The sequence below is a fragment of the Diceros bicornis genome, chromosome 4 (assembly GCF_020826845.1).
Source record: "Diceros bicornis minor isolate mBicDic1 chromosome 4, mDicBic1.mat.cur, whole genome shotgun sequence".
NCBI classification, from domain to species: Eukaryota; Metazoa; Chordata; class Mammalia; order Perissodactyla; family Rhinocerotidae; genus Diceros; species Diceros bicornis.
Genome location: NC_080743.1, coordinates 4,349,557 through 4,364,487, shown reverse-complemented (window position 1 = coordinate 4,364,487; position 14,931 = coordinate 4,349,557). Strand labels below are relative to the sequence as shown.

At 47.1% G+C, this 14,931-nt stretch overlaps 1 protein-coding gene across 6 annotated transcripts in view; it reads right to left on the bottom strand.

Moving 5' to 3' along the window:
- The window catches only part of AK4 (adenylate kinase 4), an 88,670-nt gene extending 73,951 nt beyond the window's left edge, over positions 1 to 14,719 (bottom strand). For 3 of the 6 annotated variants that reach the window (XM_058538231.1, XM_058538230.1, XM_058538233.1), the window contains exon 1: positions 13,987 to 14,257. In XM_058538231.1, the coding sequence (XP_058394214.1) occupies positions 13,987 to 14,131 (145 nt within the window). In that variant the 5' untranslated portion in view covers positions 14,132 to 14,257. Of the gene's footprint in view, positions 1 to 13,986; positions 14,258 to 14,675 lie in introns of those variants that run through there. The other 3 variants (XM_058538232.1, XM_058538227.1, XM_058538228.1) reach the window with 3 other exon arrangements.
- Between the last annotated feature and the right edge of the window lie 212 nt (positions 14,720 to 14,931).

Below are 14,931 nucleotides of genomic sequence, written 5' to 3'. Positions count from 1 at the left end.
GTCAGGGAAGTGGTGCCTAGCAACTATTTTCAATTATCTGAAGAGCTAGTGGATTTAATTTATGTGACACCAAAGACTCAAGTTAGACAAGTGGATGACAGTTTATGGATAACAGTTTCAAGGAGCTGGCTTTCATCTCAGTATAAGAGAAAAAAATCTTCCAACAATTAGACCTGTCCAGCAGTGAAAGAGCCAGCCTCCAACAGAGGCGGGCTAGCTGTCAGCTGCTATAGAAGGGATCTAGCACAGAATGGCCACTTGGACAGAAGGCATTAAAATCCCTTCCAATTCTAAGACATTAAGAAATGGAACAAATAATGAAACTTAACACATTATTGTTATGCACAGTGTTCAGTTCCTAAGAACCCCAGAAAACTAAAAAAAACCTGTGATCTCAATGGAAAGGAAGTCTTGTACTTTCATCTTATTCCAAGCAAGATTCTTGATTTTCCTAAAAACTAAGCCACTGATATAATGCAAGTTAAAAATCAATCTCCTTTTTGGAAAAACTAAATTATGTCCTGATATGGTAGCTATAGTTACCACCATTTAAGAAAATTGGGAAACTGTACTCATACAGGCAATCAATATTTGATATATAGCTCTCCTGCAAACCACATTGGCTATTCTCAGCAAGATCTACAGGGGTCATATAGAAGAAAAAAATACAGAAGCAGCTGAGTTAGAATTTAGGAAAACAGAGCAAAGTAAAAGTCGAATCAGAGAGATCAGCAGCCCAGGACATTAAAAGACTTTGAGAAAATCTATCCAGACAAACAGGTCAAGTTAGAACACTGTCCATCTTCAAGACAACACAATTTTTTAAAGCAATTTTGGATTGAGAGGGTCTTCCAAATGAGGTCAGGTTACACACTGAACTTTAAGACTTTAATGGAAATATTTTTGTCTGGACAAGAATGCAAACAAGGCAAAATCAAAGGAAAATAGGAGGACAATGCAATTAATTAATAAATTAATTTAATTATAATTAAATAAACTAATAAAGAGTTTTAAAAAGTTAGAGAGTGCTTGTAGTCCCTGCTGAGTGGTTGAGTGGTACACCACACACACACACACACACACACACACACACACACACACATTGCCTAAACCCCACTGGATTATGCCAGTGATTCTATTCAAAGCACCACATTCACTGGGGGAAGATTTTAAATGAAATCAAAGCCTATGACTCGAGGGAAGAAGGGAACAAACCAGACAGAAGCCTCCTACTCGCCAGGCGTTCTCCGTTCTCCATAGATGACGCCATCCAACCCTCCCCAGAGCCCTGTGGGGAAGGAATGCTTACAAAGGAGGAAATCAAGTTAGTTAACTTCCCTCCAAATTTACAAAGCCAGTAAGAGGCTGAGCTGGCGGAATGCCCGATTCCAAAGTCCAACTACATTTCCTCTATGCCATAGTGCCAACACCTGTGCCTACCACTTTCTACGCCAAAACCCACTGGATACTGCCACCCAGAACTTCCCCAGGTGCGTGAAACTCGTTATCCTCCCCAACCCTGGACTGTCCTCCTTCTGTTCAACGATGCCACTTTTCCTCAAAATCCTTGAAGTTCAACCCTTCAAACGGCTGCAGTTGGCTCAGCCCTCCCCACCATCCCCATCCATGGACAGTCCTATGAGGCACCGTCATCACTACCTCAACTTCGCCCAACGTTCCTCTTACCCTACACCTGATCTACACTGCTGCGACACAATTTCAGCTGTGCTCCACTCTGTCTCCAATACAGTCCACTCCACACTGCTATGAAAAAGAACAATCATGCCTTTAAGGAGTTTGAGGAAGGCACTGACTCCCCACAGCCTGCCTATTTATAAACTCAATCCGGAATTACATGTAAGCCCCAAGGGCCATTTCCAGCTTCCCGGTCTATAATTCCTCCAGCTCCAGATGTCAATCAAAATACCCCTAATTCTAATCACCTACTCCCAGACATGATCCTCCATCGAAAACACCCTGCTCCCACTTTTCCACTTGCCAGCACCTGAGCCATCCTTCAAGGCTCGGTCCTAAGCCATCTCTCCTACAGCTTTCCTTTCCTCTTTCCTCCAGAAGTGTAACAATTATTAAGCACTGACTGTATGTTAGACATTGGAGATATAAAAATGAACTCAATAAAGGTTTACACAAGTAACTTCTCTCTTCATTGTTCTTATAGAAAAAATTCATTCCTTGTTTTATAGCACTCAGTATAATCTGGCTTAGAAAATAACTGAGTGTATGTTTTACCTTGTCAATTCCTTAAAGGGGGAGACCATTTTTTATTCCTATTAATAGGATGCTATTGGAACATACTGATTTAACAAGTACTTACTGATGTTTCAAGTCTACCCATTTGTCCGTGGATAGTGTAACAACCTCTTAACTCTTCTTCCTAGTTTCACTCTAGAACCTTCCAATCCAGTTTCCAAATAGCCTGAGTGATCTATTGAAAATGAATCAGGCTGTCATTCCCATATTTAAAAACAATGGCTGCACCTTGGATCAGGCAATGGTTTATTACCTATGACGCCAAAAGCACAAGCAACAAAAGAAAAGAAATAGATAAACCAGACTTCATCAAAATTAAAAACTTTTCTGCTTCCAAGAGCAAAATCAAGAAAAGTAAAAAGACAACCCACAGGAGGGGAGAAAATATATTCAAATCACATATCTGATAAAGGACTTGTAGTCTGAATATATAAAGAACTCAACAATAAAAGGACAAATGAGCCCATTTAAAAATGGACAAAGGACCTGAACTGACATTTCTCCAAAGAAGATATACAAATGGTCAATACCACAGGAAAAGATGTTCAACATCATTAGTCCTGAGGGAAACGCAAATCAAAACCACAATGAGATACCACTTCACATCCAATAGGGTGGCTAAAATCAAAAAGACAGACAATAACAAGTGTTGACAAGGATGTGAAGACACCGAAACTCTCATTCTTTGCTGGTAAGAATGTAAAATGGTGCACCTGCTTTGGAAGACAGCTGGCAGTTCATCAAAATGTTCAACATAGTGTTACCAAATGACTCAGCCATTCCACTCCTAGGTATATACCCAAGAGAGATGAAAATATATATCCACACAAAAAGTTGTACACTAACGTTCATAGCAGGAAAGGACTCAAGTGTCCATCAACTAATGAACGAATAAACAAAATGGGATATAGCCATACACAGAATATTTCCTGGTAATAAAAAGGAATGAAGTACTGATTCACACCACAACATAGTTAAACCTTGAACACATACTAAGTAAAAGAAGCCAGACACAAAAAGTCACATATTGCGTGAGTCCATCTATATGAAATATCCAGAGTAGGCAAATCCACACAAACAGAAGTAGATCAGTGATTGCCAGGGGCTGGAGGGAGGGAGGAACAGGGAGTGACTGCTAATGCGCACAGCATCAACTCTATACAACATACCAAAAACCACTATTTATACACTTTAAAAGGATGAACTTTATTGTATGCTCAAGTTATGTCTCAGTAAAGCTGTTACACATAAAAAACAAACACAAATAACAACAACCAAAAAACCCCCAATCCCTTCCGATTCAGTTATATTGAAACCCAAACTCCTGGTCATGCCTCAAGGCCCCATGCCTACTTTCCGGCCTCCTCGTCTACCACCTCCTCCTCACTCACAGTGCTCCAGACACCTGCCTCCTCACCTCTCCACCATGGAGAGCTCTCCTACATTTAGGGTCTTTCCACATGCTGTTCCCTCTGCCCCCACATCTTCACACACCTGGCTCCTAGCTAGCAGAGCTCTGCTTAAACATCATCTCTGCAGAGCGGCCTTGTCCCACTCCACAATCTAACGCAGTCATCTAGTCACCCTCCCTCACTGCACCCTCATGTGGTCTGCACAGTACTTACACGAGAGATGAGGTATCGGGCCTGCGGTATACAAGGTTCTCTTGATTATTTCTCCCTTGTTTATAGCATGTCTCGCCTCCTTCCGTAACAGGCTATCAAAACATTCGCTGAACTGAACTGACACTAATGAATTTACTATTCAGACTGCGAGAGACTCTAACTGAGGTCATGAATCAAAGCGTCTTACAGGGAGGTGACAACGGACGCCATATTAGAAAATGACAGGCAGCTGCCAACAGCCGTGGAAAAGCTTCACGGGTGAGACCAAAAACAGACTTGGAGAGATGAACAGAGTGCGAAAGGCATTCCGGGGGAAAGGCCCATCTGAACAGCGCCCTCCCCGCCGTGTCCACAACCTCAACACCGCACCCACACCCCACCTCCCCACCCAGGACACACGGGAACTAACGTGCAACCTGGAACTTGAACCCTGGACTGGACGCACCCCGACGGTGCTTGTGCATGCCTCTCCAATACCCTACGCAGGCACAGAAACATCTGGCAAATGAGTAAGGAAACAAGTTCAACTGTGATTCTAGAACTCTTACCATTATGACGAAAACCAATTTCTACCTCCTCACAATTACATATGGTTTGCATTTTAGACCTTTGGGGTCTTTTTTGGGGAGGGAGGAGAAGTCAGTGTTTCTTTTTTTAGATTTCTTTTTTAATGTTTTAGAGACAGAACAACAAAACAACAACAAACCACATACCTCTAGCCCACCCTTCAAGCACCTGCTAAATCTCCGTGTGCCTGTGGAGAACTAAGCTGCACTGTTTCCCTGCCACCCCCGGCCCAGTGTGGCATTTCTAAGACATGAAGTGGATGTGTCACAGGTACTGTAGTACCCGGACAGCAGCATGACACAATGGGAAGTTTAACCTAGCTCTGGAGTCCCGAGTTTGAAGGCTAGCTTCTCTATTACCTAGGTGTTTGACCTCAGGCAAGTAAGTCAACCTCTCTGAGGGCATTTCTCTATTTGTAAAATGATGTACTAACAACTGCTCTGTCAACCTGTGTGTGGACTGAGGACAATATGCATACCTTAGCTAGTGCAGGGCCTGGCACACGCCTGACCCCCCGCAAACGTTAGTTCCAATGACCGAGTCCCAAGAATTACAAAGGGCCAGGGTCACAGGTCCATGGTCAATAAAAAAAAGTGGTGGGGGCCGGCCCGGTGGCGCAAGCGGTTAAGTGCACACGCTCCGCTGCGGCAGCCTGGGGTTCGCAGGTTCGGATTCCAGGCGCGCACCGACGCACTGCTTGTCAAGCCATGCTGAGGTGGCATCCCATATAAAGTAAAGGAAGATGGGCACGGATGTTAGCTCAGGGCCAGTCTTCCTCAAGAAAAAAGGGGAGGATTGGCATCGGATGTTAGCTCAGGGCTAGTCCTCCTCACAAAAAAAAAAAAAAGTGGTAAAGAATAGAAAATAGTTGATTTGTAGCCTCTTGGGAATTTGATGAGCAGGAGTGACTCTGCATTATTTCAGTGCAAAGGAAAGGATGCTTGCTGCCGGATCTGTCGTTTAACTAGTACAAGAAGTCTTGGAACTTGGAAGTGAGACTGTTAAAATATAACGTCGGCCGTCTAACTGGACTTCATGGAGCTGTACGAATGAGCCCTTTCGTACCACATCTCAAAAGCCAACCTGAGAACTAAACACCAAGTGGTGGGGGGAAAGGCACAGAGTGAGCCACAGCCTCTACTATCTGCTCAGGCTTTCAAAAAGCATCTAGTTTGCTAATAGGCAACACAGGGTTGAGGTATCTGACCCACTATGGAAGCATGCTATCTAAAACTTTACAAAAAAGGGTAATTTACAAGTACTTAAATCTTTTCACAACCTGGATTACACAGAGTGCTAAAGAGCAGACTAGCATAATGTAATACCATTTAACAATTTACTTGGTCAATTTTCAAGGAAACAGGCAATTCGATATGCCCTTCATAATGCATAGATTTATAGCTAATAGTCCATGTCCAATTTACCAGTTTCATGATCCGCTGCCATCACTTGAGTTCCAGGAAGTCTGAAGTAGAAGTTTAAAAGTTTCATAAACTATGATGCCACTACATTTGTTTGCATCTTAAAGGTAAACAAAGGTAGTAGAAGCTGGAAAAGGGAACACGGAGCAGGTGTAATAACCCTTTCCTTTGACGGTATAATTAAGAGATGAATGAGGACTAAAATGGTAACACACAAGGTGTGATCAAGCCACAAAAGCAAAGATCTCTTGCAGACCACAAACAAGTCCCAGAAGAGGAGTTCAAGGTGTGTTGTGGTAACGACCACTCCATCTCCTCACCTGGTAGCTGGACTCACTTGTCAAAACTCAGCTTGGGAGTCATTTCCCCTAAAAAGCTTTTCCTAATCCCACCTCCTCCTAAACGCTGGGTGGGCCCCCTCTTCTCTGGGTCCCCCAGGACCTACCACACACTTCCTGCAGCCTCCATTACTTTACACTTGTTTGCCCGCCTCCCTCTCCCAGTAAACTTAGCAGCTCCTTTAGGGAACAGACCTCGTCTCACCTCTTCGGATCCCACAAGCCAACACTGCCTGACACTCAATCATTTGTTGAAAGACATATTTACCAGGACATTCACTGCAGCATGCTTGTATACGAAAGGACTGTAAATAACCTAAATGCCCATCAACATACATCAAACTAAAAAGCTTCTGCACAGCAAAGGCAACCATCAACAAAATGAAAAGACAACCTAACAATTGGGAGAAGATATTTGCAAACCACATATCTGATAAGAGGTTAATATCCAAAATATATAAAGAACTCATACATCTCAACAAAAAAAAAACTAACAACCCAAATGAAAAATGGGCAAAAGACCTGAACAGACATTTCTCCAAAGAAGATATACAGATGGCCAACAGGCACATGAAAAGATGTTCAACATCATTAACTATCAGGGAAATGCAAATCAACACTACAATGAGATATCACCTCATGCCCTTCAGAATGGCTATAATTAACAAGACAGGAAACAACAAGTGTTGGAGAGGATGTAGAGAGAAGGGAACTCTCATACACTGCTGGTGGGAGTGCAAACTGGTATAGCCACTATGGAAAACAGTACGGAGATTCCTCAAAAAATTAAGGATAGAACTACCACATGATCCAGCAATTCCACTGTTGGGTATTTATCCAAAGAACATGAAAACACCAACACGTAAAGATACATGCACCCCTGTGCTCACTGCAGCATTATTCACAATAGCCAAGACTTGGAAGCAACCTAGGTGGTTAAAGAAGATGTATATATACATAATGGAATACTACTCAGCCATAAGAAACGATGAAATCCAGCCATTTGTGACAACATGGATGGACACTGAGGGTATTGTGCTAAGTGAAATAAGTCAGAGGGAGAAGGTCAAATACTATATGATCTCACTCATAAGTAGTAGATAAAAACAACAACAAACAAACACATAGAGAGAGAGAGATTGGACTGGTGGTTACCAGAGGGGAAGGGGAGAGGGAGGAGGGCAAAAGGGATGATTAGGCACATGTGTGTGGTGATGGATTGTAATTAGTCTTTGGGTGGTGAACATGATGTAATCTATGAAGAAATAGAAGTATAATGATGTACACCTGAATTTATATAATGTTATAAACCAATGTCACTGCAATAAAAAATAAAAACAGGTGCCGGCCCCATGGCTTAGTGGTTGAGCACGCGCTCCGCTGCTGGCAGCCCAGGTTCGGGTCTCGGGCGCGCACCGATGCACCGCTTTGTCCAGCCATGCTGGGGTGGCATCCCACATGCAGCGGCTGGAAGGATGTGCAACTGTGACATGCAACTGTCTGCTGGGGCTTTGGGGAGAAAAAGGAGAAAAAAAAAAAAGGGGAGGAGGACTGGCGATAGATGTTAGCTCGGGGGCAGTCTTCCTCAGCAAAAAGAGGAGGATTGGCATGGATGTTAACTCTGGGCTGATCTTCCTCACAAAAAAGAAATAAATAAAAACAAAACAAGAAACTGTGGTCCAGCTGTACAATAAAAGAGCACGCAGCCATTTTTAAAGGAATGGAGTAGACTGATACATGGTAGTGGAAACCAATGCCTAAGCCACACTGCTAAGTTTAAAAAGATAAATGCAAAACGAAGGATAAATGTGTACATTAAAGACGCACTGCTATACATACACATACCATATATATATGTATGCTCAAATTCTTTGGATGAACATCCAAGAAAAGCAAAAAGCAGGCACCCCTGTGCAGCCTAACTGGGGAGCCAGGGAGGGGGAGACCCCCCCACTCCACTCCTCGTGTCTTCTTTGAAAATCTTACCATATGCATGTATGACCTTTCCAAAAAAATCAACAACAGAGTAAAAATTATATTTAAATAACACAAGGGTATTAAACTCACATTAAAGGACAGACGGGAATGGCATTGGAAAATGTTAAATGATACACGGTGGAAAAAAGGAAGCAATTTTCAAAACAGTAATACATAGCATATTCTTGAAAAACAGTCTGGAAGGACATACGGTATATAAAAGTATTAACAGTCTTTTTCCCTTCCAGTTAGTGGGATTATAAGTGTTTTCTTTATCTTTCTTGGCTTTCTAAACTTTTTTTTTTTTTATGAGGAAGATCAGCCCCGAGCTAACATCCATGCCAATCCTCCTCTTTTTGCTGAGGAAGACTGGCCCTGGGCTAACATCTGTGCCCATCTTCCTCCACTTTATATGGGACGCCGCCACAGCATGGCCTGACAAGCAGCGCGTCGGTGCGCGCCCGGGATCCGAACCTGGGCCACCAGCAGCGGAGCGCGCGCACTTAACCACTACACCAGCAGGCTGGCCCTTGGCTTTCTAAGCTCTTGATAACTTACACATACTATTTTTATCATCAGAAAAACAAGGAAAGAGTTGAAATACATACATACAAATGTGTGTGTTTCTATGTCTACACTCGAATAAAACAGTAAGATCAAGAAGAGCGTGAATAAGGCCGCACGCGTTAGCTGCTCTCACACCCAGACCTTGACTGGATGTTCACAAGATGCATTTAAAACTCCCTTCTTCTGCTGCGGTTTAAAAACTATTCTGGTCGGGTCATTTTATTCCTAGTAACCTATCCCAAGGAAAGTCTATGTATCCAATGATTTACACACAGTGACATTCATAAGAGCATTATTAAACCACAAATAACCCAAATGTTCCACACCATTTGGTCAGACACACCCTAGTTCAACTCTAAGGCACGTTCACCCAGGCGCTCAGGCCAAAATCCTAGGACTCATTGTGGACCGCTTTCTCTCCATCACCCACACCCAACTCCTTCTGTCCAAGCAGCTCTGCCTTCATACACATCCTAAAGCTTGTCATCCCTCTCCCCCTTCGCCACTACCACCCAGTCCAAGCCATGGTCCACTCTCCTCATCCACTGGTCTCCCCGGTGCCACTGGCTCACGTGGAGTCACTTCACACAGCATCCCAAAGGTGGATCTGTAGAAGGTAAATCCATTCATGTCACTGTCCTATGTAAAACCCTTCAACAGCTTTCCAGTGCCCTTAGAACAGAAGCCAATCTTTCTAGAACCCTCAAGGCTCTACCTGCTCCTCTCTCTCCTGACCTCTGTCCACATGCCCCTTGCTCCCTAGGCTCCGAACACACTGCCTTTCTTTCTGTTCCTCAAATGAGTCACGCTTGTTCTCACCTGAGGGCCTTGGCCCTTGCTGTTGATTCTCTCTGGAACACTCTGTTCCCAGATCAGTACGTGTGCATTTCGTGACTACTTACCTCCCAGAGAGGTATTCCCTCATCACACAACCTAGGACAGCCCCCGGGGCCCTGGTCATTCACTCATCGAGGCTTCATTTCCTTCATCACGTGCACCTCTATGGCAGACTATCCTGTTCATTCCATATGCGCTCAGCTTCTGTCCCCTCAACCCCTCGTCCCCTCACCTCGCTGTGGACGCTCACCTCTAAGAACAAAGGAATATGTGAGTGGGTACTCAAAAAGTATCCAGTGAATGAATGGAATATTACATAGAAATTAAAAATGTTTTTGAAGAAGCTTTAAGAACACAGGAAAATGCTCACAATACATATCTAAGTGGGAAGGGGAAAGGTTATCAACTAATATAATGCCAAGTTAGTCTGTTGGGGGGTAGTGGGGCAAATATGCAGAAAAGCACAAAACAAAATAACTTCTGTTAGAATTTTCAAGTGTTAGGGTGGTATCATGGGTAATTTTTATCTGCCTCTTCAGTTTCTTCCACAGTTTCACATTTTCCAAATTTTCTATAAGGCATGACTTTGATCAGAAAAAGCAACTTTTAAAAAACTACCACACTGGAAGAATGCTCAGATTCGGCTATGCATGTGGCTAAGACAGACTTACTCTCATGGGACACCCTAGTCAAGTCACAAACAGCTCTCTTCAAATACACGTGAAAACCTTCAGACAAAGAAACCAGAAAAAATAGATGGGTGTGGACCTGAGGACCAGAGAGATGCCTCAAAACTGGTCAAACCCTTGACCTAGGCTATATGCCAAATCTCACCAAGCTAGGAAAAAAATGGAATATAGCATATTCTAGAAATCCTGTAATAAGCCAAGACCTTGTATGATCTACAAAAAGAGTAACTATTTAAAGTTGCTTTAGTTACACTGTTGAACTGTCTCTCAAGTCTAACATAACCTCTCCATCTTCCAATTCTCGGAAGTTTTCACTCTTACATAAGAAAAGACACACATTTATACTTAATGAGCACCGAAAAAAACCCTGAGCCCTCTGAACTAGGTCATCTTTTCAGAGAGACGCTCAGCCCATAGTCTAATTTGAAATGCTAGTCCCATAGCAAACCCCAGCAAGAGCCCCAGTTAATTTAATTAAGAGCCGAAACAGGTCTGTTCTTGAACGTCTTTTCTCTCAATCGAGTCCAGGACGCTTCCATATGAAAATCTGCCGATTTTCCTGCACTTGAGATAGTAGATCCAGTACAGAAGAATGTGATTTTTTAAAATACCACGATTTGTCCAACCCTCAAAACAGGATTCTCACATCCTTCAAGGGAGGTTTCAGTCATCCATCACTCAACAAAAGAAGCCATCACTAAATATAAAAAGGTTTAATGGGACTCACTACTGAATGTCAGCCCTGTGTGTGTGTGTGCGTGTGTGTTTGTATGCATATGTACGCACATGCACACACACACAGAAGTTAATATTCCTTACAACACAGTGTAGGACCCAGCTCCTGGCAACCTAAGAGAACACTGCCTTCTATCTACTCATGCAAAGTGCTAAAGAAAATGTGAGCCAAAGATGTGGGGGTGGGTCTTCAAATAAGATATTTGATAAGTCTCGGCCTGCCCTGCTCCAGGCAGAGTAGGCAGAGCCAATGGGTGACAGCTTTCATGAGGCTAATCTCAGATCCAAAATAAGTACAAACTTTGACCATAAATCAGAGCTAATTAAGCAGAATGGACTTGATCGCCGGGAGGGTAAGATGTAGACAGAGTTGACGATCCATGCGTTCAACAGACTTGCTGAACTCCTTATATGCGTTAAGTACTTTGCCAGATCCCTGTCCTCTAAGTCTCTCAGTGGGAACTGAAACACGGTGAAGGTAGAAGGGACAACAAGGGGCACAAGATTATCTTAAACACTGCTCTAGCTCCTAGCACCTAGAACACTCACACACTGCAGGTACTCCGTAAATATCTACGGGACGAATCTGACTGACATTTGCTGTACTGCATGCTAAGCTTATGCAACAGCAGCAACAGAATCCACAAGCTATGCGCAGAGGGAAGAGAGGAATTCTGCCGGGGCCGGTGAGGGAAGACTTCCAGAAGCAATGAGCAGCCTCACCCTGGAGGAGCAGCTTCTCACCAGGCAGTGGCTTCGGGGGAGCCATGTGGACAGGCGTGTGCCGGGAATCCAGGCTGGAGCAGATGGCCTGAGCTACTTTCCAATTCAAATGCCTACCAAGGTTTTACTTCCTGGGGTGTTGCTGTGCTTCATCATCTCCTTTACCTCCAACTGTAGAGGGTACAGACAGCGGGGCTCTTGTGCTTCTCTACCAGGAAATTAGCTAAAAGCAAACAGCAGGTAACAGAAAATAAATACTGTGGAATGTGTTATTTACCAGGCAGCAGGCCTGTAAGACTCTTAGACCTTCTGAGAGAGAAAAATAATCCAGAGCAGCCTCCAAGGCCACTAGAAACAAGCCACTTGCAAAACAAATCACTGTCCTTTATTTTTCTTCTTTCCGACAGTTTTTAAATTCATGCAGAAACTACTTGATTCTCAACAGAAAAAGATAATCTAAACATTTCATAATCACTTCTTACTCCAGGGAGAAACACTGGGGGGAAATGAAGGCATTTTAAAGAGAACAAAAACTAAAATTCAGAACAAAGGAAAGTTAAAATGAAAAAAAAAAATGAGAAGGGAAAACAGCAAGTGGAAAGTTTTCAAAACCTCTAAGAAAGTGCAGAAATAAGCCACTTCCCATCACATTCTCTTTAAAGATGGAGAGAGCCACTAATCCGATCCCGGATGGATGGTGTGAAGCCCTTCCTGCCAGGAGAAAACAAGTCACCGCGCCAGGTATAGAGAAGGCTCAGCCCCACCCTAGCGTGAATTCCCCTCACTACGTCGCCTTCTCGCCACCACGGAGAAGCCGACCCAATCACAAAACCCTTAGGTTGAGAGCCAGCCTTCCCCCTCACACAGCTCTCCTCCCAAGCTGCATTCCAAACACAGAAAGAATAAAATGCATTTGCATGTGGCATTAAAATTAAAATAGACCCAACTGAGGTAACAATACCGGCAAGAGAAAATTCGAGGCGCAATCTGGTACACAGAACTCTTCCTTCTGAGAGATGGGGGAAGGGGGAGAGTATTCTTGAAAATCAAAGTAAAATCTTTTGCAACCGGCTTAAGAGATAATGAATAAAACTCCGCCTTTGAGATACTTCTTAATTCCTAGCTTATAAGTTTTCTGTTTTCCAGCAGTCCTCCTCCCACCTCTTCAAACTCATCTGTGCTTCTGTAAGGAAGATCAGATCCCTCGATAATTAGCCCATAATGGGCAATAACCACCCCGGACACGGGTGAGAACAGCGGCGATGGGAGAGCACCCCTCTGCAATCACAAGTTTCCATAAAGCAGCTGCTAATTGCGAGCATCTGCATCCCAGGAGGGTTCTGTACCTCGCAGCAGCCCCACTGCCACCTCGCGCCTTTTAATGCCAATTCGTTATGAACTGGTGTGAACGTGGGGTGGAAAGAGAGGGGAGAAGGGCCGGACGGAGAGACTAAGAGATCCGGTGACCTATATCCCCAGATTCTTCACGCGAGCCAAGGGAGGCATTTTCAAGAAGCCGTTTCCAGGGAAGCTGGATTCAACGTAATTTCTCAGATCGAGTCTCCCACTAGTCTCCTAACGGCCAGCCCCCGGCTTGGGGAGGAGGGGGAGTTAGTGTGAGTTTACCTTAGAAGGCGGCAGCGAACAGACAGGCCTTTCAAGCCACCCAGGGCTCAGCCTGAGGCCCGAGGCGGCGCGGAGGGGCTGGAACGGCGCGCGCTGCGAGCCCCGCGGCGCCACAGGTTCCCGAGCGCGCTGCCGGGCCGACTCCCACAGGTGGGCGGCGCTCGGCCCAGGGGTTCGGGGAGGGGAAGGGGCGCCGCGGCTCCCAGGGACGCGGGCAGCGGGGAGAGGCAAAGGGGCGGGGGATGGCTTTGCCTTAAGGAAGCAGGGCGAGAGGGGAGCTCGGGGGTGGCAGTGCCCGCCTCTGGCTCCCTCAGCTGGGTGCTTACCGGCTCTTCCCCGCGGCAGGAGGACCCCGGGCGGAGAGAGGAGCTGCGCGCACCTCCCAGCCTCCTCCCAGCGAGCCCTGGCCTCCTCCCCGGGCGCGGTTAAGCCGCCCGGGCGCGGGCCACCGGCTGCATGCGCCCCGGCACGTAGGAGCCTGCGCGACCACACGCGGGAGGGGGAAGGGTGCCCGGGGACAGAGGAGCCCCGGCCCCTCCGGCTGGTCGTCTCCCCGGCCTAAACCCATCCCACTCCGCTCGCCCCCGCCCCTCGCCCCGCACCCCCTCACCCGTGTTGGCCTTGATGTTCTCCCGCAAGAAGTGGCCGCTGGAGAGATGCTGGAGGCCAAAGTTCTGGGCGATCCTCTGGCACACGGTGCCCTTGCCCGAGCCGGGCGGCCCCAGGATGACCGCGCGCAGGAGTTTGGAAGCCATGGCCTTGGAGAGGAGGGGGCGGCCAGACAGGCAACCCGGACAGCAGCCCCGGAGAAGCCCCAGGAACTTTCTTCCTTCTGCCCCGCCGCTGACACCCTGGGCTCGCGCGGGACTGGCCGGCCGCCCCTGCAGGGGAAGGAGAGACTTCGCAGACAACCCCTCCCCTCGGCCCCGCGCGGGGCCGGCTCGAAGGCGGAGTAAGGCGCCAAGCTACACCTCCCCGCCTCCTCGCCCCCACGCCGCGATCGGGGAACTCCGAGCCCCCGCCCCCGGCGAGGCCAGCCTTCGGGCTCAGAGGTCGGCCCGGCCAGTCCCACGCGACCCCTCCCTCCATCGCGCCCCACGCCGTCTCCACCGCGCGGGGGAAGCGGCAGAGGCGGCGACTGCCAGCGCGCCTTGGCGGCCGGGGGCTGAGCCCCTGCCCGGGTCCCCGCACGTGGGCAGCGTTCAGTCCGCGCCTCAGCCCCTCCCCGGCGGCTGTCACATCCCCGGAGTCGCCGCGGCCGACGCTGCCCGCCGCCCGCGCAGGCGGCCCAGCGCCCACCTCCGCCGAGGGTGGACGGATGCGCTCCCCGCCGCCAGGAGCCGCAGTCCGGAGCCTCCCCCACCAAGCGGCCAGAAAAACGCACCTCTCGGCCGGGACGCGGCGCTCCCGGAGGCGTCCAGCCAGGATCCCGCTGGGCGGCGCCGCCTCCGCCCGCCCCCGCTCCGAGCCGGGGCTGGCCGCGCGGGCCTCGCGCCTGACGTCAGCGGGGAGAGCGGCCCCGCGCCCCCTCCCCGCCCCCGGCGCCGCGCCGCGC